At 36.2% G+C, this 24,573-nt stretch overlaps 1 protein-coding gene across 8 annotated transcripts in view; it reads right to left on the minus strand.

Annotated features, from left to right (window-relative positions):
- BTRC (beta-transducin repeat containing E3 ubiquitin protein ligase) overlaps positions 1 to 24,573 on the minus strand; it is a 154,433-nt gene that overhangs the window by 94,973 nt on the left and 34,887 nt on the right. For 6 of the 8 annotated variants that reach the window (XM_045507353.2, XM_010971018.3, XM_074373738.1 and 3 more), the window contains one exon: positions 14,566 to 14,673. The exons of the other annotated variants lie outside the window; for them this stretch is intronic. In XM_045507353.2, the coding sequence (XP_045363309.1) occupies positions 14,566 to 14,673 (108 nt within the window). The remainder of the gene's footprint in view (positions 1 to 14,565; positions 14,674 to 24,573) is intronic. 8 annotated transcript variants of the gene reach the window in all.

The raw sequence follows: 24,573 nt of genomic DNA on the forward strand, positions 1-24,573 counted from the left end.
GAGACCATGTAGTAGTTCCATGGACTGCCATTAGATAGCAGCACAGTACACACCATCAGTCATATCTTCCAATGTCTCCCGTTAAGGTTGGAATTATCTCAGTTACACACACACACACACACACTCTCTCTCTCTCTCTCTCTCTGATTCTAATTCAATTAGTGCAGTCGGCAACTCCTGAAAAGAGTAATTCAATTAGTGCATTGTGGAGCTCTACAACACCTCTAAGCAGATGTTCACTATCTTCAGGAACTGGTGTTGGTTTAAAATACCTGTACCACTCAGATATGCCACATTATATCATTTGTCAAAGTGCTTACATATGCTTTTCCAGTTTCAAATAAAAGGTGAGGAAATACACCCAAGCTAAATTTCTCCAGATTTTCCCATCATCTACACCAAACAGATATCTTTGATTTTAGGCTGCAGTAATTAAATTACATAACCCAAATTATGTTCAAAACAGGATGTATCACTGTACTCTACAGTATTACACTTTTGCAGCACTGCATCTAGTTCTGCATGCCACTTTATAATGAGGACACCCATTACACATCCATACAAGGTGGAATGCATTCACAAGGAAGGACAACCAGGTAACACCCTCCATCAAATAGGGGGTATGAAAATGGCAGGAATGATTATTATTTTCTAAAGAAACATCAAAAGAACCAAGAATATTCACTCTGGGAACAGCAAATATAACCAACATGATAGCTATCCTCAAATCCATAAATATATGAAAAAGAAAACAATTACTTTATATTACCACAAAAGGCAGAATTAAATTTCTTGAGAGAAAATTTTCTAATATAATCAACAGTGCAGAAGACAGCAAGATGCCTCAAGAAGTTCAGCTTGCTAATAACAGCAGCGATCAAACACAGAATAGATGACCCCTTGCCAAAAACACTTCATAAAGGATTTCTGTGTATGACTAGATAGCCTGCTGATGTCTTCCAACACTGAAATTCTATGGTTCTATGAAGACACCCATCTTTACTTATAAGGCCAGCCTGGATTTCAAGTAATAAAGCTAATTATTATGGGGGTGTGGCTGAATAAAAGCCCATGGACTGCAAGGCACTTTCATATTAATTGCTGCATAATAATACACCAAGGAAAGAAGAAAACTTGTATAATTTCTCTGTGTTAAGATTAAGGAAGTCCCATAAATGTACGTATTTCTAGTCTTATTTCTTAGGTAAGGACTTACATTTCTCTTGTTCTTCCAAGGTTGAAAAGTATAGTTTGTTTTTACTTATCCTCAGGAAATCAGCCAATGAGAAATCAATTTCTAGAAGAACAATTTTTGAAAACTCCCCCACTGATTCAAGACTGGGTTCTCATAGCTTAAAAGCAAATCTACATCAGTATTTCTGCTTTAAAAATATACAGAAATATTTAAAACAACAATAAGTAATTCTCAATATCCTTCCCCTTTGTCTTGCACTCTCTGCACTGTACTTTGTTAAGTGAGGGCATAATTCTGGGTACAAGGGAGCAGGACATTATTTTACAAATACTATCTTCTCTCCTTCCAGCATGACCTCAAAGCAGGGAATTAAGAAATGTCAGGAATGACTATCACCAGTGCATTTCACATTTCACTATATATTCATAACAGAGACTAGCTTGTCTTTCACATTTGCAAAGGGAGAGGGCTAAGCTAAATAGCTGTCCTTTAAAAGCATCAATAAGTGTTAATTCGAGTACTTTCAACACAATCTCCTACTTTTTCATACTCCAGAAGAATTCCAAAAGGTCATTCTCACTTAAAACTTTACTTTTTCTGTCTCTACAGCACCTTTCCCTTTCACTTTGCCTCTCAACCTGTGTCCACTTCTCGTGTGGGATTTTCTCACAGTGGGTAATTTAGAAAAGAAAAAGTCAAGGCATGCCAAAATATCAAAATAAAACTAGTTTAAGAATGAAAAAAAAACTTTACTTGTAATGTCTATGCCCCAAAATGAATTAAGTAAAAGCACGTATCTGTCAATAGAGCTGTTTTCTTAGAATGAAAAGGATTTTTTAATATAAAATGTTTTAAGATACATTGCAACTTAAAACAAACAGCAATAGAAAACTCATTCTATTACTAGAAAATATTTTCCAATAAATCTATGGTTAGGCTTTTTCAATGAAGATTTTCTATTCACGTGCCATCGAGATACACTAATACAAACATAATGGTTCTTTCATATTATCTACACATTAACGTTCTTACTATATAAATATGAATTTTGCACATTTTTAAAAGGTATTTTTCTTGCCAAAACTTTAAGGCTTTCAATAATGAACCATTTGCTAAAACGTTGGATAATTAGAGCAATAAATAACATAGCTGGGTTAATATTTATTTGACTGGCAATACTGTCATATAAGCAGTTTAACAAACTATGTCACTCCATTTCTTATCCTTATCCATACCGCCTTCCCAACTTCCTGCCTCCACCAAAAACAGAATCAGGACCTAAGCTGATTCTTCCTTCATATAGGATGTGATCCATAAACCCCAATATTAGTGTACTAACCCAACTTAGGTCTCCTTATGCCCATGCCTCACAACCTCCATTTATGTTCCAGTGTTAAGTTCATTTGGCTCCATCAGCACCACTTCTCTTTTAACATTGTCCCTTCCCATGCATTTAAGGCAACTACTTCCAACCCTATCAATGAAAGCAGACAAATGGGGGATAAAAGAATGAACTGCAAACACCTCAAACAAGAAAGGTTACTTAAAAAATCAAGTGTCACATTCTGACAGTTCAATATTTCATAGCCAATACAAGGAATGTGCAACGACACTGCAACTTTAAATCTTTTCCTCCTATGTCAGTCTCTCTTTCTCTCATTGTAATGCCAAAGGGAACAGCAATCAGAGTGGAGATGTTCAACGTGATAGAGGTCAGGACACCATCGGATCAACGTACCAGAAACACGACCTTGTTTATTTTTTTTCCACAGTATTATTGTTTACAGGGTGCTTTGCTCGTGTACCTTGTGGTTCTTAGCTAAAAGATGAAATTACAGCCCAGGATGAAGCACTCAGGCACACATCCAATTTGTGTTTCCATCTCAGAAAACAAAAAGCTTCTAAGGCCCTCAGGCTGCCATTCAAACTTGGAGGCTGACATTTTTAACAGCATGAACCAGAGACTGGCAGAGAGAATGATCTAATGCATTTCTGACTTGTCAATCAAAGATCTCACCTCTGCTGTCTTGTAAACAGTTGGGGGCCATCTAACTACATTCATAAACCTAGGGAGAGCTTACTGCCAGCTGGGGTGCTGGAGCCACATGCTCTGGCTTCTATTCACCAAAATCATGATTCAGTTTTATAATCTCACTGTAAATACTCTATAGGCACAATTCCAAGACTACTGGAATAGAACCAGAGTAGGGAATACAGAAGAGATTTTGGTCAAATACTGTGTTATTTTCAAGCTGTTGGAATCCTGTACCCATTTCATCCTCATTTTACCAATTCTCCCCAAAGGACTATACTATGCTGCAACTGAAATGCTTAAAAAAAATTAATGACCTGCCAATTAAAAAATCTAGGGGAACTATATTAACATCATGCTAGAAATTTCTCTTATGTTTTATCACCAGTAAAGAAACAGGTACTCCCCAAAACACGGCTCATGCAAAGGATAGAAACTAGAATGAACAACAGCAACTACACTTTAGTAAAACTAATCATGTGCTTTCTTTCAAATATGAAACTTCTTATGTTCACATACAAAAGCTTCATATAAACCAGTTTTTGTAATCATTATTTTTTATTAATTTATTTCACTTTTATCTATTGGGGGGGAGTTGTTTGTTTGTTTATTAATTATTGGAGATACCAGGGATTGAACCCAGGCCCTTTGTTTATTAATTATTGGAGATACCAGGGATTGAACCCAGGCCCTTGTGCATGCTAGGCATGTACTCTACCACTAAGCTACACCCTCTCCCCTGTATAAACTAGTTATAAATACTGCAGTATATATTTGTGTGTGTGAAACATGAAAACATAAAACGAGTGCTTAGCCCTCTACTCTTTGCCTTCTGTTTATGGCATCTAACACACAAAAAAATTAAAACAAATCGAGCTAAGACTTGAACTTTTTGCTAAAGGATCATATATGAAAATAAGTATACTTTTTTACATCCTTATTACAGGGTACAAAATTCCAATTTAATTCAGACCAAGCCACAGATACTAGGTTTGTAACAAAGTGCTCAAGAATTTGAACAGTATGCACCTGAGAACTTTAAAAGGCAGATGACAGATAATCCAGCAAGCGAAGGTACACTGGAAAATCCCATTTCATGATGATATACTACATCCTAGGCCCAACTATTTCAAAGTATAGACCTGGCCTCCACAGGACTGGGCCAGAGAATATAGAAAAGCTCACAGCTACTCAACATCACTCTTAGGAAAAACAAAACTCATGGGTATGACCTCCCAATAGTAAAGTATTGCAATTCTTAGAAGCCTAAGCAGCTAAACAGTCAAGAGATGGGTCTTCCCTCTTTCTCCTTGGCCATGAGGCCATCATAAGTAACCTGGGGTTTCTCTCTTCATGAAAAGTGACAGAGTTTCCTAAATGCTGCCTATCTACCAAGATTCCACATCTTGACAGTCAGCATAAAATACCAAGTCTAGAAACGAACACAAGGAAGGACAGCAAGACAATAAAACACTATCACATAAAGCAGAACAATAGGGAAAGAAGGTACAAATGGCTGTAGCAGTCACAAAATAACCAACAATGATTCTTGAATAGCACAGAAAGAACTCCTGTGGTACTCTGGCCTCTACTCAGCACAAAGATGGCAATAACAAAAAGGTAATCTTGGAATGTAAAGAAAGTAATACATACCTCTCTAGAGAATGCAGGTGAGTCTTAACTGCCTACAGCAAGCATTTGTCTAGTAAGGCTTCCATCACCCTTAAAGTTTTCATTAATTCCATTTTTCTGGTCTGTGCCTCTTACTGGGGCAACTCCAGGCCCCCTGGGGTTCCTTCTGCCATTATGGGTCATGGAGAAGGGTAATTAGGTAAAAATCCAACATTATTCAACAAAAGCAATTAGCCCTCCTTGTGGAGTGAAAAGTTTAATTTTTCAGATCCATCAGGAAAAATACCAAAAAAAATTTTTTAAGAAGTATGATCATCTCACAATAAGGTGATTTGGTTTAGTCTAAACATTAGATCGTGTTGCACATTAGCCGTAAATGAACACTACCTGCATCAAAAACATGTCAAAATACTCAGCAATGGAGGAATCTATACTTACAAAATTTGAAATAATTACAGTATTTAAAATATCCATGTAGGCATCTTGAAAGACAAATTAGTCTAAATGGTGTCATTCCTCCAAGACAGACTATTCCCAGCATAAAGTAAAATGCACCAAATTCAGGACATCTCTAACTTTTCTTAGCTAAATATTAACAAAAATGGAAAGGGTAGAAGCTGAACAATAAGTTTCAATGTCAGCTAAAATGTTTTAAAATCCATAATTAGACTTTTTAAGAAATGACCTTCAATAATATTTTTCCAACATTTTGCACATATACTTTAATTTCATTCCTAATCAAAGCTAAAGGATCACTTTCAGTGTGTCTAAAGATTTCCATCTTTTCTGTAGGCTGTTTATCACTACCATCACCATTTTAATTTTCCCAGCATCTATTCTTTTATAGAGTAAGAGTAAAGTGCAATAAAATAGTCAAATAATTGCACAAACACTGCTGTGAAGATAAAGATGTTGACATCACTGAAACTGAACTGTTAGCTGGCTGGCAGTGCCACTATTTAATAGCTTGAAATGTGCATTTGTTCATCAACAAGAGTCCAAATTCAGCATACAAAATCCAATTCAGAAAGGATCATCATGGTGTGAGTTGTATGAAAGCCAAATGTATAAAATTTGAGGACTACCCATAAATCAGACTCAGCATGTTTTCCTTTTTTCCATGTAAATATGTAGTCTTTGGAATTGACTATTTAACTATCATGACTTCTTTCTGAATACAGAACACCTGTTTGTATTTGTGCAGGTACCACCAGCAATTCAATGCTTTCTCTCCTCCTACCCTCTATGTATGTTATTTAACAGTTTTACCTAAGTCAATTCATTCATTCATTCAGCAAAAATTCATGAAACAAACACTCTGTACCAAGCACTTGATACTGTACGTGACACTGGAAAACATAAAATGAACAAAATATAATCCTATTCTCAAGGAACTCACAGTATAGTGAGGGAACAATTACAACAGTGTATCAGTGGTTCTCTAGGTAGGGAGAACAGGACATGCAAAGACACAGATGCATGGGAGAACACAGCACCTTTGGAGAACTGTGAATCTGAAGTGGCTAAGAATTATACACAAGGGAAGTGGTGGAAAGCCATTCAATTACATAAGTGGCAACCCAAGTTCAAACTTTGTTCAATTGGCAAACATGTGAGCAACTGGCCATGAGATAAAGAGTAACCAAAATCAGGGTAACCAGCTGACGAATGTAGAATTTGGACAAGTACAGAACATAGTTGAAAACCAGAGAGTACTAGTATCAGTAAAATGGTAGTATCTGGGAGGACATTTAAAATATTTCCTTCCTTTGCTCTACTTCTCTGTATTTTCTATAATTATTAATTTTTTGCTTTTACAGTTTATAATTTTTTAATAAAATGATAATAATAAATATATTACAAAACAAAATTATATTTGTCTGGGCATGCCTGTGTGTGTACATACATGCATGAATAGGTAAATCATTCCAGATTGAAAGAAACTAACATGTTGATGACTATCTTAAAGTAGGATTATGGGTGAAAATTTCTTGTTTATATACTTACCAAATAATTATAAGCAAGGGGGAGTTTTTTTTTCCCCACAAAACAAAAAACATTTTTGATTTGTCACTACATGCAAACTCCTAATGTAAGGATGTGGCTAGGATAAACATAGGTCAAATGTCAACATAGAAACAAACAAACAAAAAAGAACTAAATTTTTTATTAAAAAGAAATTGTGCTGTCCTGAGATGATTCATATACAACAGGGGGGACCATTAGTTAGGTCTTGATAAGTCTTTTTGTCATGGGGTGGTTTTCCTCATGGTATTGTGTTATAATAAGTTTTCAGTGTCAATTTATATTCAGTGTGATAATCCAACTAAAACCTCAAATACAGCATTAAGACTTCCATATATGCATACTTACATATACTCTGAATAATGCTTAATTTTCCTAGTATTGTTCCATGCTAACATTTCACTTAGGAGATGGTGATGAGACAGGAGGGAAGGGGGCAGGGAAGGGGGCAGGGCAGGGCACAGCCATTCAAGGAATGACACAGCAATTAACACCAAAATGGTGGAACATTCAACTCCCAGTAGACCTTGAAGCTCAAGATGGTGGTAGATTTGACCTCTTGTAGACCTTGAGCTTCGTTATACACTCATTGTAATATTAACATGGTAAATGACACTCCCACAGGCGCAGTGACGGTCCCAAGGCTAATCATAAAAGGTCAAAGAGTAGGCGGTGACCCAATTCCTGAGAATCCCAGCCCCTTCCCCAGGATAGCTGGAATGGTCCTCTCACTTGTTAGCATATGAAGTCCATAAAAACTAGCGACACAGCACCTCATGGCCTCATCTTCAGAGGTGGCCCTTGCTCTGTCTACAGACTGTGTATCAACTTGTTCTTTAACCTGAGCACCCAACTGCCACACCTCGTGGCCTTTCTCTCACCTTCTAAAACAGCCTACACTCTATGCAGAATGTATCTCTCCAAAAAAAAAAAAATCTATCTTTACTCAACTGTAGCTCGCTCTTGATTCTTTCCTGCACAAAGCCAAGGACCCATACTTGGCAGGACTTCCTCACACCCCCACATTTGTTTTTCCTGCATCAGTGAGATTTAGTAGACTTCTAAGTATTATTAAATAATAAAATACATTATCTCTCCTGGAGTCAACCCCCAACAATTTCAACCTCTGACAAGGACTGTAGCTAATATTAAATATTATATGGTTCATTTAGCTCAAAACTTCCCTAAAATTTCTAGCTATACTGACACCTAAAATATTCTAAGGTCATATAAATCTACCTATATTCTTATTGTTGGAATTTCCCTCCTTTAATGCCTAAAGAAAATAAGGGATCCTAATTACTCATCTATTTTTAAGCACTTGCTATTGTTCATTCTCATGTAATAGTATAGATTATATGATCACCTTTTGCTAAGGATAAACAAATGATTCCACAAAATATACCCACTGTTAATCAAGAGAAATCCTCTTAATCACCCATATACTTTCCAAGAGAAATCAATGGAATGATGAAAATGAAAATATGTTCAAACTAGACTAAAATATGTTCATGTCCTGCTAGAATCTATTTAAACAGTATTTTCAGCATCTTGCCTGCCACTAGTTTAAAATGTGTGGTTTGAAATGTCAATAATCAAACCATCCCAATGTTGCCATTTTCATCTGAGTTACTGAGGATAATCCAACAAATTCAGCAGTGACTCCATGGCTCTTCCTTTCCAACTGTTACAGAATTTTGACTTCGAAGATACTTCAAATTTACTAAAAGAATGCAATAATTTCAAGGGGAAAAAATGCCATGAAACTATTACTAAGTCACGTCCTTAAACATATTTATCAATATTAGTGAGACAGGAGGGAAGGGGGCAGGACACAGCCATTAAAAGAATGACACAGCAATCAGCACCAAGATGGCACAAAAGTCAATTCCCAATAGACTCTGAGGCACAAGATGGCAGAAGATTGAACCTCCAATGGACCTTGAGCTACATTATACACATTGTAATGTATACTAGCATAGTAAATCACACACCCACAAGTGCCATGACAACTGACAGTTCCAAAGCTAGGCGTGAAAGGTCAAAGAGAGGGCAATGGCCCAATTCCTGGGAATCCCTGCCCCTTTCCCAAATTAGTTGGAATAATCCTCTCATTTGTTAGCATATAAAAACTAGCAACACTGTACCCCGCAGTTGAGCTCTCTCTCTCTCTTGCCTTCCAAGATGGTCAGCACTCTAAGGAGTGTGTATCTTTACTTCAACCTTTACTGTAACCCCCCAGCACCCCCTCCACCCTACTGTGCACATCTCTCTAAATAAATCTACTTTTACTCAACTATGGCTCACTCTTGAAGCTTTGAATTCTTTCCTGCACAAAGCCAAGGACCCTCACTTGGCAGGGTGCACACCAGGGAATCAACTGAGACTTAGACATGGTCATCCTCTTGTGCCCCAACCCTCCCTTCTCCTGTATGATTAGTATAAATAAGTATTCCTACTTGGATAACCACTTTGAAGAATTACTTGACTGTACCTTTTAAAGTGAAAAATACACTTACTCTACGACCCAGTAATTCCACCCTTAGGTATTAACCCAAGAGAAATAAAACACATCCCACAAAAAGACTTGTACAAACTATATACTGTAGCTTTTTATTCATAGTAGACAAAAATGCAAACAATCCAAAAGCATACCAATAGACGAATGGAAGAACAAATTGTGGTTTACTAATGCAGTGGATTTTATTTAGCAATAAAAAAGAATAAGTTAAACTAACAAAATGGATAAATCTCAAAAACATGTTGATCAAAAGAAAAGAGACACAAAAGAATGTATACTATATGACTACATTTATATGAAGCTCAAGTATAGGCAAAACTAGTCTTCTGTGACAAATCAGAACAGTGATTACATTTGGGATACGGTAAAACGGGAAGCGGGTACAAAGGAATTTTCTCAGATTATGGAAATGCTCTTTATCTCGAGAGTAAGGTTACCCAAAAGTATACATTTGTCAAATTCATCTGAGAATACACTTAAGATCTGTGTATTTTACTGTATATAATTTTTACATAAACAAAAATCTAAATAAGTAAGGTAAAACCCAAACCAAAAAGATGAAAATGTACTAAGATTGTTGTACTTCTAGTAGTGGAAACAGTAAAGACTAGACTTAAGTCCTGAATCTGCCAATTAGTCAATCAGCAATATTGAGTACCTGTGTACACTGAACCTGACATAGAACAAGTTGTTGGAATAAAACCAGCACATAAACTCATTCTTTCCATTTTTGCTACCTAGGACTTAATGACTTAATGATCTCTTTCAGACATAAGACAAGAAAAACAATACTTAAAGTAATGTTAGGGAAAGCAAAATTTTCTTATCAATACCTTAACCAACAGTAGGCTTTGCTATGATACAAGACTGAGCTATAAGGTATGAAAAAAAAAATTTATTTAGTAGTTACCAAGGTGAAACAGTATTTGCTGAAAGCCTCCAAACCTAGTCTGTGGATTTTTCTGAGAATATAGAACTTATTAATTTACCAGACACTGTTCTAAGGACTTAAGATAAATCAACTCATTCTGTCCTAACAACAACCCTATAGATAATAGGTAGATACTATTACCATCCTAATTTTACTGATAAGAAAACTGAGGTATAGAGAGGTAAAGTGTTAGCCCAAGGTCATACCTAGATAGAGCCAGGTTCAAATCTCAAGCAGTCTGGCACCAAGGTGAAACTAAGCAGGATCCTGTGGGCCCCTCCCAGGTACAAAAGCCTTTCTGTGTTCCCAATTTCTTGTTTGCAGGAAAAAGGGCTTCAGCCTCCTAGACCTTCCCTGAGTTCCAAAGGGCAGATTCAGTTACTAATTAAGGAACTGAGGGAATACCAAAAAAAAAAAAAAAAAAAAAAAGGAAAGGCAGTCAAGAAACAAAAGGTGCAGCCTGGGGCAGAGTCCCAGTTCCTCCCCAAGGGATATACACAACAATCTGATACTTATCTCTGAGTTCTCCTACAGGAACTAAGGCCCACCCAGGTGGAGGTCTGTAAATTCAAGATGAGCACAATCACCTGACCCCAGACTGATTGGAACCAGAAGGTTGATGGTTGAGATTTCTGGACCACCACCCTGCTATCACACCACCAACCAATCAGAGGAAAGTCTCACACTCTGTAGCCCTCCCACCCACCCCTAAATTTCACCTACAAAAACTCTTCCCCCAAAACCACTGGAGAGTTCTGGTTATTTTGAGCAAGAGCTGCCCATTCTCCTCACTTGGCCTTTGCAATAAATCCTTCCTCTTCTCCAAACTCCAACACCATAGGCCATTAACCACTACATGGTATACTGGCCACGGGGCTTCTTTTCTAAGGCATTTTTAAACATCTCTTTTCTGCCTATGTCACACAATTTTATTCCTGCAATACAACTCAAGGCCCACACACCAAACTTATTCTCAATTTTCCAACAAAATCTCTAAATCAACCTTTCTCCAAATATACTCCAGAAGTATAGTAACTTATGAGGGGACTCAATATATTTTTAAAAAATAGTATTTGTTGATTTCTGACTAAGACTAGAGAAAGTCCTGAGACTGTTGGTGAATTTGTTCACAATTATTTCCTACTGACCTTAGATTCAAGACTGTTTTAGGCCAAATGAAAATTTTAATTATTCTTGGTATCTTAGTGTCCAGGTCAAATTATTTTAACTTGTACACTTTTTTAACTGCAAATGATTATCTTCACCAGTTATCTAATATAGTTCAAATCATCAGTATTTATTGAGCCTTAGCTACTAAAAAAAACCCCACAGGGTAAGTGTGGAAGTTAATGGATAAGAGATTGCTTCTGCTTTTAAGGAATTTTCTAGCATAACATTTCTCATATTAAGCTAAGATATAATAACTACTAGGGTGTACTGAATTCCCATCCCCACATTCCAGGGTGGGAAGAAGTATGTGGGTAGAAATGTAGTATCTTTCTGTGGTTTAATTTGCATTTCCCTGCGACTATCTTTTAATGTGCTTATTTGCTGTTTGTGTATCTTTTTTGGTATTATATCCATTCAAATTTTTTGCTCACTAATTGCCCATTTTTTTGGATCAAGCTTCCCCAGTCTTTCCTAACTCCATTCTCCTCATTCTCCGAAACAATAGCTTTTTTTCAGGAGGGTCCTTAAATACACCAAACTGACTTGTTCTGGGGAAGGAGCAGGAGGTGGTTACACTAGCCTATAATGTTCCCTCCCTCCTCCCTTTGCCTAATCCCTACTCATCCTTCAGATCTTAAACATTGATTATCTGACCTTCCTTACCCCTACCCTCAGGTTAGATCAGGTTCCTCTTTTATATATTCTTAGAGCACATTTCTTTATTAGAATTTATCAGTTTGGGAGATTATACTTTTGGGATTATGTAATTTAATTGCTCTCTCTCATTTCACAAGAGACTACAAATATAATAATAGTATATATAAAACTATTATAAAAATTTTGCCTATGTGTCATATGTATTTTTCTAAGATCAACAGTTCTCATCAGATTCTCAAAGAAGTCTAGGACCCTTGTGTCCTGAAGAATTAACCTTACCCAAAGAGAGGTCTGGCTTTTGCCCTAGTGGTAGCTAGGTCCCTGGAACTTCTTACCTAACAGGACATCTTGGCTTGCCTGGGGGCACCGTGATTCACAATGGGGGCTCTGAGCCACACTTTTATCAGTTCCAATCCTGAGAAGAAATGGAGACTGAAAGCATTAGTGTGACCTACAAGGAGGGGCTAGAGACTAAAAGTCAACCATGTGGGAAGTTTGTAATTGAGCCCTAGTTAAAACTCTGGACACACAAGGCTTCGGTAAGTTTCCCTTGTTGGCAATACCAGCAATACTCTGTGTGCATTGTCACATACTGTGGCCAGGAGGTAATAATGCCATCCATCATTCCATGGGGAGAGGATGGCAAGAATTTCTACATTTGGTTCCCTCTAGATTCTGACCTATAAGTCTTTTCTTTTGGCTAATTTTAACCTGCATCCTCTCCCTGTAATAAACCATGAACATACTAGCTTTCAATGAGTTCTCTGAGTCCTTTCTAGTGAATTATCACACCCGAGGTTGGTGGTAGGGGCTCCTTACAACGGATGTCTGAAGTGAGGGCAGTCTTGCAGGGACTATTCTCTCCAACTCTGCAGTCTAGCTAAATTCACCACAACGCAAAAAAAAATTAAAAAAAAGAAAAAAAGGCTAGACTATGAGTTCCTTGAGAGCCAAAACTTACTCAATATGATACATAGTTAAAAAAAAAAAAGTTTGAAATAAATTGATACTCTCAGGATATCAATATTCTCTAACAATAACAGCAATAATGTTAATGATGGTGAAGATGAGGATGATAAAAACAGCAATAATTTACTGCATGCCCTTACTACAGTCTCCATTTACAGGCGAATTCAGTAAAATGACTTGCTCAAGATCACACAAGTGACAGACAGTATGTAAGACCCGATTTAACTAATTTTAAAGCCTACACCCTTTTCTATATTGTATCTCATAAGACAAAAAAGGAAGATTAATATTGTATTTTGCAAAAGACAAATATCCAGCAGCAGCATCTCTAAAATAGTATCATTAAAGATAACTGTTAGCACTGCTCAGGAATGTGGAATACTTAAGCTCCCCTCTTTTAAAACTTTGTCATATACACCAGAAACTGACACAACATTGTAAACTGACTATTCTTCAATAAATACACACACACACACACACACACACACGCTTAGTTATGATGCTTGGTTACAGCTTGTCTTTGAAATTCTCCTAAATAGAATATGAGCTACATAAGCTAAAAAACAAATTTCAAAAAGTAATTTGTTATATATTACTATCAAATGCTAAACACAAATTCCAAATACCTGAGATGGATAGGTAACACTTCTGCCAAGAAAATCACCATATGTGATACCCTAATCTGTAAACAACGGGCACCAAGCATTTTCTTACATATTCCTCTACAAGTTTTCCTCCCTTCCTCTATAGTTTTTCTCTCACATCCTGGAATTGTTCTAATGGCCTCTAATAAAGGCTGAAGAGAGTTAGAATCTGATGGTCCATGGGAGACCAGTTGTATTGTCTCAAGCTGAGTGCTATATTCAAAGGTCATGAAGGCCTTTCTACCTTGAAACTAGACCTGTTAATCAAGATATACAGAAACACAGTTCTTATTTATGTAAAACACACACACACATAGATAGTAGTATAGTAACTAAGAGACACTCTGAATTGAGCACTTTATATTCTTAATAATCATAAGAAAAACATAAGAAGGTACCCAGGCAACTGGTTATAATTGATTGACTGATCACATTAATTGGCTTTATGTAGGTCCAGAGCAAACATTACAAACATTACATATGGAATGTTATTTGATGAGATTACTTTAAAGTTCACTATCATACTTCTATTAGATATGAAAACCAACAAGTCAAATTGTGCTGTGTCAGTTTTGGCAAACCAATCGTGATAATAAAAATAAGATGTCTTAAGAGTCAATCAGTCTGGATCTACATTAAAAATTAAAGGAGAATTGAGTGATGTGAAATACAGGCAATATGAAAGAGAAAAAGTAAAGTTAAGTAAAGCATGGAAAAGAAGAAGAGACACACTAATGAATCAGACACATACTAATGCCCGCAAATAACCCACAGAGACAGAGAAAGTACCTGGAAAGCTGTGAGTGCGCCAGTCCCTGGGTTATACAGGCATCGCAGCGAAGGCATGCTGTCCGCCAGGCTGGAACAGCCCAGCCACAGAGACCTGGGCATAGAGCACTGCAGAGAGAGGACAACTATGAGATGGGACAGTATGAGACAGGATGGCACAGATTACAGGAATTTTCAAAGCTTGGCTGAATATAATATTCCAGTTGCAGCTGGCCTTTATGACAGAAACATCCTCAAGAAACATACTACTTACTAGTTCTAACCCCAGAGAAAAACTCAAAAGGGGCACTAGTGGCCAAAAAGCAAGAAAAAAAAGTTACAGGTCAAAAAACTAAATATTCAGTAAAAATTTTTGTCCCTGTTCTTCCATGCATGAATTTAAAGGAAATCTACTTCTTAATCCAAGTATTCAATTCTTTTCCTCTATGCACCTCAACTCATACCCCATAAATTCACCACAGTGTAAAATATTCTTCAGACTAAGCAGAAAAAAAGGAGTAATTCATGGTAGCATTTCAATATTAGAAATGGTAAATTAGAAAACAAAGTATCACAGGAAAGTTACAGGTTTTTTTAGAAGGTGGGGAGAAGGAAAAGAAAAAGTATTTATTATGCCCCTAGAGCTTTGACAGCAACTAACTCCGCAGTTTGCATATGTTTTATGTACCCTGTTAGTCTGCTTGCTATTCATTAACCAAAATGCATAGTTACCACAGCAGCTGCATCTTCATCTTTCCAGATGGGTTAAGGGGGGGACAGGAGGAGTAGAGGGAATAGGCAAGAAACAACCCAAACAGAAAAAAAACAACAAAGAAAGAAGGAAAAACAGGGAGAGAAAAAGAACCCAAAAAGCTGCTGGTACTAAAACCTTCAAAACAAAAAAATACGTGTGCGTATATATATACAATATAGTATATATTCAGTAGCAAAAAAAAAAAAAAGATATTACAATTTCTAGTTTTACTAATTTAACAATATTAGTATTTTTGCTCCTGTAGCTTTATAAAACACTATCTTTTAGAAGAGTTTTTACATTCTTCAGGTTTCCCTGAAAGTATCCTAGGCTAAAACTCCATCAACTTCGGTGTTTTTACAGTGTAATAATACTAAAAAACGAAAATACCTGACCATAGTACATATAAAAACTGGAAAACATTAAAAAAAAAATAGCAGTCAGTGCACATAATACTAAACTTACTAAATTATAAGTTTTGAAATATTTACTATCATCATGGGGCTTTTTTTCTTCTTGAAACACTCTAGTTGTAGAAATTAATATTAAGCATACAAAATATGGTATTCATTGTTCACTATCTATAACTGATAAAAAGACAGTATGCTGCAAAGGACTCCAAAAAATGGTCTAGACTCCTGCTTTCAAATCATTATTTTCTTATTTTTCAGTTCAGTTGATTGATGCCCAGAAGAAATTAAGTATTTATCCATGACCATGAATTTAGAAAGTAGAGGAGGAGTAACTAAAACTCTGGCCTATTGCTTCTTAGTTCAGAATTCTTCCTTCTGCCTCCGTCCAGCCCCAGGTCATAAAGTGGAGACATCAGACTTCAAAAAAAGGGTATTTGCTAAAGGCATCACTGGATAACTTACCAACCAGAAAAGCTAAAATGCTCTGCACTACTACAACAATCTCCTAACTTTATGCAGTTTCCAATGTTTCTTCAACTCAAGATACAATCCATTTTACCAACAGCAGCTAAATAGAATTGCCTTCACTTTATCATGTCACTGTCATCAATAATTCATAATAGCTCCCTACACCTATTGTATGAAATCCAAGCATTCTATTAATCTGATTTTTCCTCACTGCCTACATCAACTTACCTTCTCTGTCCTTTCAATTGGCCCTGACACTCTATTTAACTACCTTAATATTTTGTTCAAATACCCATCTTATTCCCATATCTTTGAATTTGTCGTTTCCTTCTCCCTTTTACCCTGACAATGTAAATCTACTATTTACCTCTATATTTCCTTAGAACTATTTATATTAATTTTAGTCTCATCCAGTGGTTCTCAGTAGCAGAGATTCTCATACAGTGAGAAGGCAGCAGGAAAAAGAGAGTAAGGGAGAGCAGGATTGTTTTTTAAAGTTTCTTCCCCCTTGAGAACCACTGTTCTACTCATATTACTGCTCAACATTGGAAACAAAAAAACACAATTTTTGTTTGTAGATGATACTTAAAATGTCTAATGTTTTAGTCATTTATTCAACAAGTATTTACTGAGTATCCTCCTTGTGGAGGCACTGTCCTAGGCACTAGGGATAGAGCAATGAGCAAAAGAGACAAAAATCCTTTACATTCTAGTGACACTCTCTCAACCATAAAATCTTCTATATTTAAAATCCTTAATGTAAAAGAAACTCATTGTTATTGAGTTTCTCTCATTGTTAATGAGACAATATATATTATTAAGCAAGTGCCTTAAGTTTTGTGTATGCTGGGTAGAACAAAGTCTCACTCTGAAGAAGGGATTGAATTTGAGAAAAGTGGGAGAGGAAGAAGAGTTTTTAAAACGGAGAAGGAAAATACAAAAGAGAAAAAAGGAAATAATGGAAGAAAATAGAGTAGACACTGGAAGACAGCCTGTCATTCCTCTGCCTTCGCTTCAGAAGAGGTAGATGGCTCATACACTTTCAGCCATACTGATGCCACTTGTAAGATCTCCACTTTTTTACTAAAATATACATATTTATTTATACTTATGAATTCTCGTTGGTAAGCTTTTAAAGCATTCCTCTTTTGAATGCTTTGTCTCTTTCATTTTATATTAGATGCTGTGTTATTTTTGCAGTATGTACTTGATTAATGATTGTCTGACTCCCTTTTCTGTTATTCATTCTAATGCCTTTCATTCATCTTCATCTTCCATTAAAACTCTTAACAACTAAGAATTCGGAGGGGCTTACCCCATACTCTTAAACTAAAACTCCAAGATAAAATTATAATCAATAGTAAGCCACATATACCCAGGAAAGCCACTCTATATACTGGTGTGATTTCTAAAATAGCATTAAATTGCAAACACCACACAGAGGATGCATTCTCAATTACTACAAGACAATTGGTTTGGGTATGAAAACTGTACTTGAATATAGTCTGATTTGCACATTACCATAAGATTTTATATATTATAGCTCAATTTAAAAACCAATTTTCAAATTGGTTTGTATTGTAACAATTAATCTTACCCATACTGGTAAATGCCACTGAAAAACACTGAGAAAAAAATATAATTACAAAATTAATGGAATGGGCTGTAACTTCTAATTCTACCCCTTTCCCTTCTATCTTCACATTTAACTGTATTCTCTAAATGAAGGAGGAAAACAAGGGAAATTTAGGCATTAATAACAGAACAGAAAAGAGTGCCATTTTGGTTACTAGTCTTATGTATTCTGTATATCAGGGCCATTCTGATAGGTCAATTTCTGACAAAACATTTAATAAATAATCCCCTTTAAATGCCCAAAAAGTACATATAGCTTTCTACTTAAAGTTTAGGCTGTAAAAGTTTGTTCCTCCTTGCAAATTATTTTAAATTCTTAATGTTTTCTTCACACACTTAAGAATTTTTTTAATTAAAAAAAAGCAGGTTCTAAACTAAGCTGCAATCTAGCAACTACATTCTCACGTTCAAATATTTAAATTCTATTAACTGTTAAAGAACTTATGAATGATCTATTCCTTACATGTTTCTCCTATGCAATCTCAAAAGCTACAACAAAGTCTGGTTCACACAAGTGCCTCCATCCTACACAAATCTAGTCCTACACAGCACATATTTCTTTCTTCAGCTCATTTTCTACTTAACCTCACCCCAGTTGGCTCTCCTTTGCAAATCAAAGAAGGTTAAAGATTGTAATAATGTATTACAACTGAAATTTGTTACTCAACTGAGTGAGTTTTAGAAGCTTTTAAAAAGCACACTCGGCATTTAAAAAAATGCCTGAAACATGTTTTCTACTACTTGAAAGAACCAGAAAAATAGACTGAAATGTTGTAACCAGAGGCCTGCAGTGCTTTAAGGAGAATATAGTATCTAATGCCCATCAGGTTCAACAGCACAAATTCATTTTCGCAGAGAACAGTAAAAACCTTGACTTCTCCCCCTTCGTGGCTGCCTGGAGAAAGCCACAGTTCTCTTCACTGATAGAGGGCCCTGCAGGCAAAGAGCTGGCCTTAGCATTCACTATATGGAAGCCGAATGACAAAATCTCCTAAACTCAGGTCCCTGTTGGTCAACTTCTAGGAGTAATAGAAGCTATAATAATCAACAATGAAAAGATTGCTGCATTGAGAGTTTATGTATCCTTAAGCCATGGAATAGAAGAATTCCCTTTTCACTACTATATCAACTAAAAAATTCAGGTCAAGATAACTATAATATTCCATAGGCCACGTAATACATTCAGACTCTACCTATACGAATTCAATGATTGCCTCTGAAGAATCCCAATTTAGTTCACTCACTTCAAAAATGAAACTCCCAACTCTCACATAGGATAATCATATCTGCCTACCCTTACTGCACAACGTTGTGGTAAAATTAAAGTAAGGGATCTAAAAGCTTGAAATGCAAAAGAAAAAAAATATAAAGTGCCATCATTACCAAGAACAGACTTCCATGAATGTCACTTGCATTTCAAAATGTTCGGGGAAGCCATTAATAACTGCAGACCATGGAATCAATACATTCATCCATTAAGCAAATATTTATTGTTCATAACCAGAACGGACACAGGTGGAGGACAAGGAGAGGAGAACCAAAATTTATCAGGCATAAATTGCTTGCCAGACATTGTGCTAGACGCTTAAAAACATTATTTCACTTAATCATTACAACCCTGTCAAAGAGTTATTAGTATTTTTACTTTAACAGGACAGTAAATACAAGTTCAGAGAAGATACAGTGACTAAATGTCAGTGGCAGAAATAAGACCACAATGTTTTTGTCTCCCAAAATCCACAGACTCAGTACTATAAAGACTTATTTTCAAGTAGTTTACACTCTATTTTAGGGAGGTAAATTAACTAACACAAATAGTAACAAGGAAAAATATAATAATATACTAAACTGTATTAGACAACAGCTGCTATATGTTTAGTCAAAATTTCTAATTTTTAGAAAAGTTCAAAGGCTTTAATTTTATTGCAGCTCTTGTTACTGTATATAAAAGCTATATATTTGCCTCTTTTACCAGACTAGGTTTCTCAGATATGTCATGTCTTTTTTCCCCCCAATCTCCACCATCTAGTCATAGTAGATGCTCAATAAACATGTGCTTAATGGCAAGAGATCAATGAAAGCTACATATCAAAGAGACATAAGGAAACAAGTTTTTGCTTACAGAATAGTGAGAATACCGATAAAGTAACACTGATTACTTTACTAATACAGATCTTACTACTGGAAGGTACGTGAGCTGGATAAAGCTCTTTCATGATTCATTATCTTACTCACCTGTAAAATAATCTAGTAAGCAAATAAAATCCAGAGAGGTTAAATAAATGACTAAAAGTGAATGGGTACCTCACAAGTGGTAAATATAGGATTCAAAACCAGATACTGTGACTATCTAGAATAATGCCACATAAAAATGGCACTTAAGAAGTCAGACATGGAGTTATCTCATTTATTAAGAAATATGAAGCCAAAAGTGGTTTAGGGACACTGGCCTGACTCAGAAACTAAAGAAAAGGAATCACGCCCAAGAGGCCATTGTAATCATCGAAGTAATGGCTGAAGAGAAGACAAAGAGAAAGCTGACCAGGACTTAATGGCTGACTAAAGGAACAAAGAAAGATGAGTCAGAAATAACCCATGATTTCAAACCAAGAATTGTGGTAGCACTGACAGATACATGTAAATTGAAACCTACCTGTGGGTTTTCGGGAGTGGTGGGGTGGACTAGATAAGCTCAGAAATCATGAATATGACATGATAATAAACCCCTAGTATGTGAGTAAAAATACAGCATGAAAGCATAGCTATAAATCTGTAAGTATTACACAGAAGTGGGAATCACTGGCTTCTGTACAAATTATAATGCACTAGATTGAAAGCATTTGCTGTAAAAATACTAGCAAGATTTTAATAAAAAAATAAAATTTAATTGATTGTTCTTCCCTCATCTCCTTTCCTACCTGAAAAATTCAGTGCAACAGCCATTAAGTGAGTACAAGCTAAGTGGGCATCAACCTGAGTGGTGAAAGTGGCAACAGTGGCCCTGTACAGGTTTTTGGATTTCAAGTGGTGTGAAAAAGGTGTTCCTGAGAGGTTAGGGGCCTGGCATAAAGTTTTGGAGCCCAAGCAGAGTGTGGGAAAATATATTTACAACAGGGTGGCCTGGCAATACGATACTACAGCCCTAGTGGAGTGAGGAGGGCTTCCACATGAGGGATTGGAGTGGCAGTAAGCAGGATAATGAGTGTGTCCACATGATGGGGGAGGACAGGGTGTTGAGGGTTTCCAAAGTGGGCAGAAGACATTCATTGAGAGTGGAGGGACAGTGGTCCAGCACTGAGTTTCAGACCCAGTATGGTGAGCAAGGTGGAGGGACAGCAGCCCAGCATGGAGTTTCAGACTCAATGAGGAGAGGAGTGTGGAAGGGGCAGCCCACAGCAAATAGATTCCAAAAGGGTGAGGAAGGCATCCATGCAGAGCATACGGCAGGAAATGAAGAGAGCTTTATCAGCAATGGGAGATGAGTTACACAGGAAAATTCATCAAATAAGGGGGTAGATCAAATATTGAAGATAATAAGAACAAGAGCTCATCAGAGAAGAGTTACAAATACAGAAAGGAAGAAAATCAGAATGAATACTATACTGCCAAACTAGAAGTAAAAATCTTATGAATGCAAAGCTTACAATATATATGGAGACAGAGAAATTTCTAGGTAAGTGATATATGTATATGTGTACAAATATACACACACTCTCCTAGCTCCATCAACCAGGAGGGCCTGATAACAGTAACATCTTAATAGCAATGAGTACATTTAATGATTCTAAATATCACTCTCCACTAAAAGGAACCAGAGCTCCTTAGAACAAAGACTGATTCCAGGGCGTGGGAGGAAAAGTCTAAGATGAGCTTAGAATGTCTTCTTATGGTACACAAAGAATGGTGGAGACATGGCAAGATGACACAGGGGCCATTGTAAAAGGCTCTCACAGGCTAATTCTGAGACAAAATGAACATCGGAATAAATAATGATTATAATGGATCATAACAGTGGCAGACAAACTCTCACATGCCCCCACAATGATTCCCACCTCTTGATATTCATAACCCTTGTAATGGGGGGAGGATATAGGTCAGTAGTAGAATGTGTGTTTAGCATGCACTTGGTCCTAGATTGAATCCCCAGTACCTCTGTTAAAAATAAATAAATAAATAAGCCTAATTACTCCCCCCCGATAAATAAATAAAAAGAAACTGCCACTTTAAAAAATAAAAATAGAAATAACAGAAACAAGCAAAACAATACAAAACAAACATAGCACTTGTAAGTAATCCTGTCCACTTGGGCATGGAATAGCCTAATATCTTGCTTCTGGGTTATGTAATTTCCATCTTGCTAATGGACTCTACTGCCTTCTTGGCTTACGTGCTTTGATGAAGCAAGCCATCATAATGAAGAGGTTCACGTGTTAAGGAACTGAGGGTGGCTTCCAGCCAACAGCCAGCTAGGAACTGAGTCTCCAATAACTCTTGAGGAAAGGAATTCTGCCAAAAACCATGTAAATTTGAAGTGGACCTTTCCCCAGTCAAGCCTTCAAATGAGACCTCAGCCCTGGCCAACACCTTGATTATAGTCTTGTGAGCAATCTTGAAGCAGATGATTCAGGTTAGGTATGCCCAGATTCCTGATTCAAAGAAACTGTGATAATACATGTGTGTTGTATGTTATTATAAGCCACTAAATTTGTGGTAATTTGATATGCCTCAAAAACTAATACTAAGCCAATGAATAAAACAGAAATCCATGATTCTGTTAGTGATATGAAGAACAAACTGAAGAGTTTGTTAAGGAATATGATACTTGAATAGTCTCAAGATATCTCACTGCATAATACTTAATTAAGGGGAAAACTAACTTTACAGTGGAAAAACCTGGCTGACATCTTAATAAAGTGATCAGCATTAATATCACCAATAATGAAACAAATTAAAATCATGTGCCACTTGACAGACTGCAATAAGAAGAACAGCATCACTTCTGTGGTATTTTTACAAAAGATTCACAACCTGTAACTAATTTAAGAAAATATCAGAAAAACCCAAACTGAAAAACAATCTACAAAATAACTGGGCTGAAATCCTCAAAAACCCTCCTACTAAAGGAGACTAAAGAGATATGACAATTAAATGCTACATGTGATTCTGGATTAGATCCTTTCATATAACGGGATATTTATTGGGAATGCTAGAAAAACTTGAATGGAGTCTGTGGATTAGTTGGCAGTCATGTACCAATATTAATTTCTTTATTTTGATGGTTGTTAATGGGTTCTGTAGGAAAAAGTTCTGTTTTGTAGAATTCAGGAGTAATTAGACATCATGTCAGTACCTTATTCTCAAATGACTTACAGAAAAAATATGATTTGGATTTTACTTGCAACTTTTCTGTAAGCTTTTCTTGAAATGTTTAAAAATAGTATGAACAATTAATTAATAAAAATATATATTGGGATTTTTGCCTTTGGTTATGATGTAGTAACTGTCATCAGACTAAATTTTCCGCAGAAAAACACAAATATAAAAGCTGAATAAAACACAGTATCTCGAGCAGGAGGGAAACATATTTAACCTGACATTCCATACACAATTCCCCCCTGAGGAATTTGCTGACTCTAATGTTTTGCATGAAAGAGTCAGATTCTGAAAAACCAAGTTTAAAGCGTATTTTGGCAATCTTATGGTGCTAAGGAGACAAAAATTGGAGTATAGAGCCCATCAAGGAGAAGGTGCCCGGGTTAAAAAAAAAAAAAAATTAGACTTTCAGTTGATACCTTGGAAGGGTACCAGAAATAGAGGTGCCTCAACTGAACCAAAGGGATATGCCTGTGAAAATGTATTAAAACCTCTCTGAAGGAAGATATCATCTACAGTCTCTACCATTTTCATTAAAAAAAAAAGTCTAGCATTCAATAAAAAAAAAGTATCATGAATTCAAGGAAAAGGGATTAGATGCTCCCCCCAAAATATCAAAAATTAACTCAAAATGACTTAAAGACCTAAACAAAAAGACAAGACACTATAAACTTCCTAGAAGAAAAACAGAGGCAAAACATTTTCTGACATAAATCTTGGCAAAGTTCTCCTAGTCTACCCAAGCAATAGAAATAAAAGCAAAAATAAACAAATGGGACCTAATTAAACTTACAGCTTTTGCATAGCAAAGAAAACAATAAACAAAACAAAAAGACAACTTATGAAATGGGAGAGAATATCTGTAAATGATGCGACTGACAAGGGCTTAATTTCCAGAATATATATAACAGCTCATACAACTTATTAAGAAAAAAAAAAAAAAAAAACAATCCAAAAATGGGCAGAAGACCTAAACAAGCAATTCTCCAGTGAAGACACAAATGATCAACAGGCACATGAAAAAATGTTCAATATCACTAATTATCAGAGAAATGCAAAATCAAAACTAGAGGTATCAACTCACACCAGTCAGAATGGCCATCATTCGAAAGTCCACAAACAATAAATGCTAGACAGTGTAAAGAAAAGGGAACCCTCCTACACTGTTGCTGGGAATGTAGTTTGGTGCAGCCATTATGGAAAACAGTATGGAGATTCCTCAAAAAACTAGTAACAGAGTTACCATATGATACTGCAATCCCACTCCTGAACATATACCCAGAGGGAACACTAATTCAAAAAGATACATGCACCCCAATGTTCCTAGCAGCACTGTTTACAATAGCCAAGACATGGAAACAACTGAAATGTCCATCAATAGATGAC

Source organism: Camelus bactrianus, chromosome 11, assembly GCF_048773025.1.
Source record: "Camelus bactrianus isolate YW-2024 breed Bactrian camel chromosome 11, ASM4877302v1, whole genome shotgun sequence".
Classification (NCBI taxonomy): Eukaryota; Metazoa; Chordata; class Mammalia; order Artiodactyla; family Camelidae; genus Camelus; species Camelus bactrianus.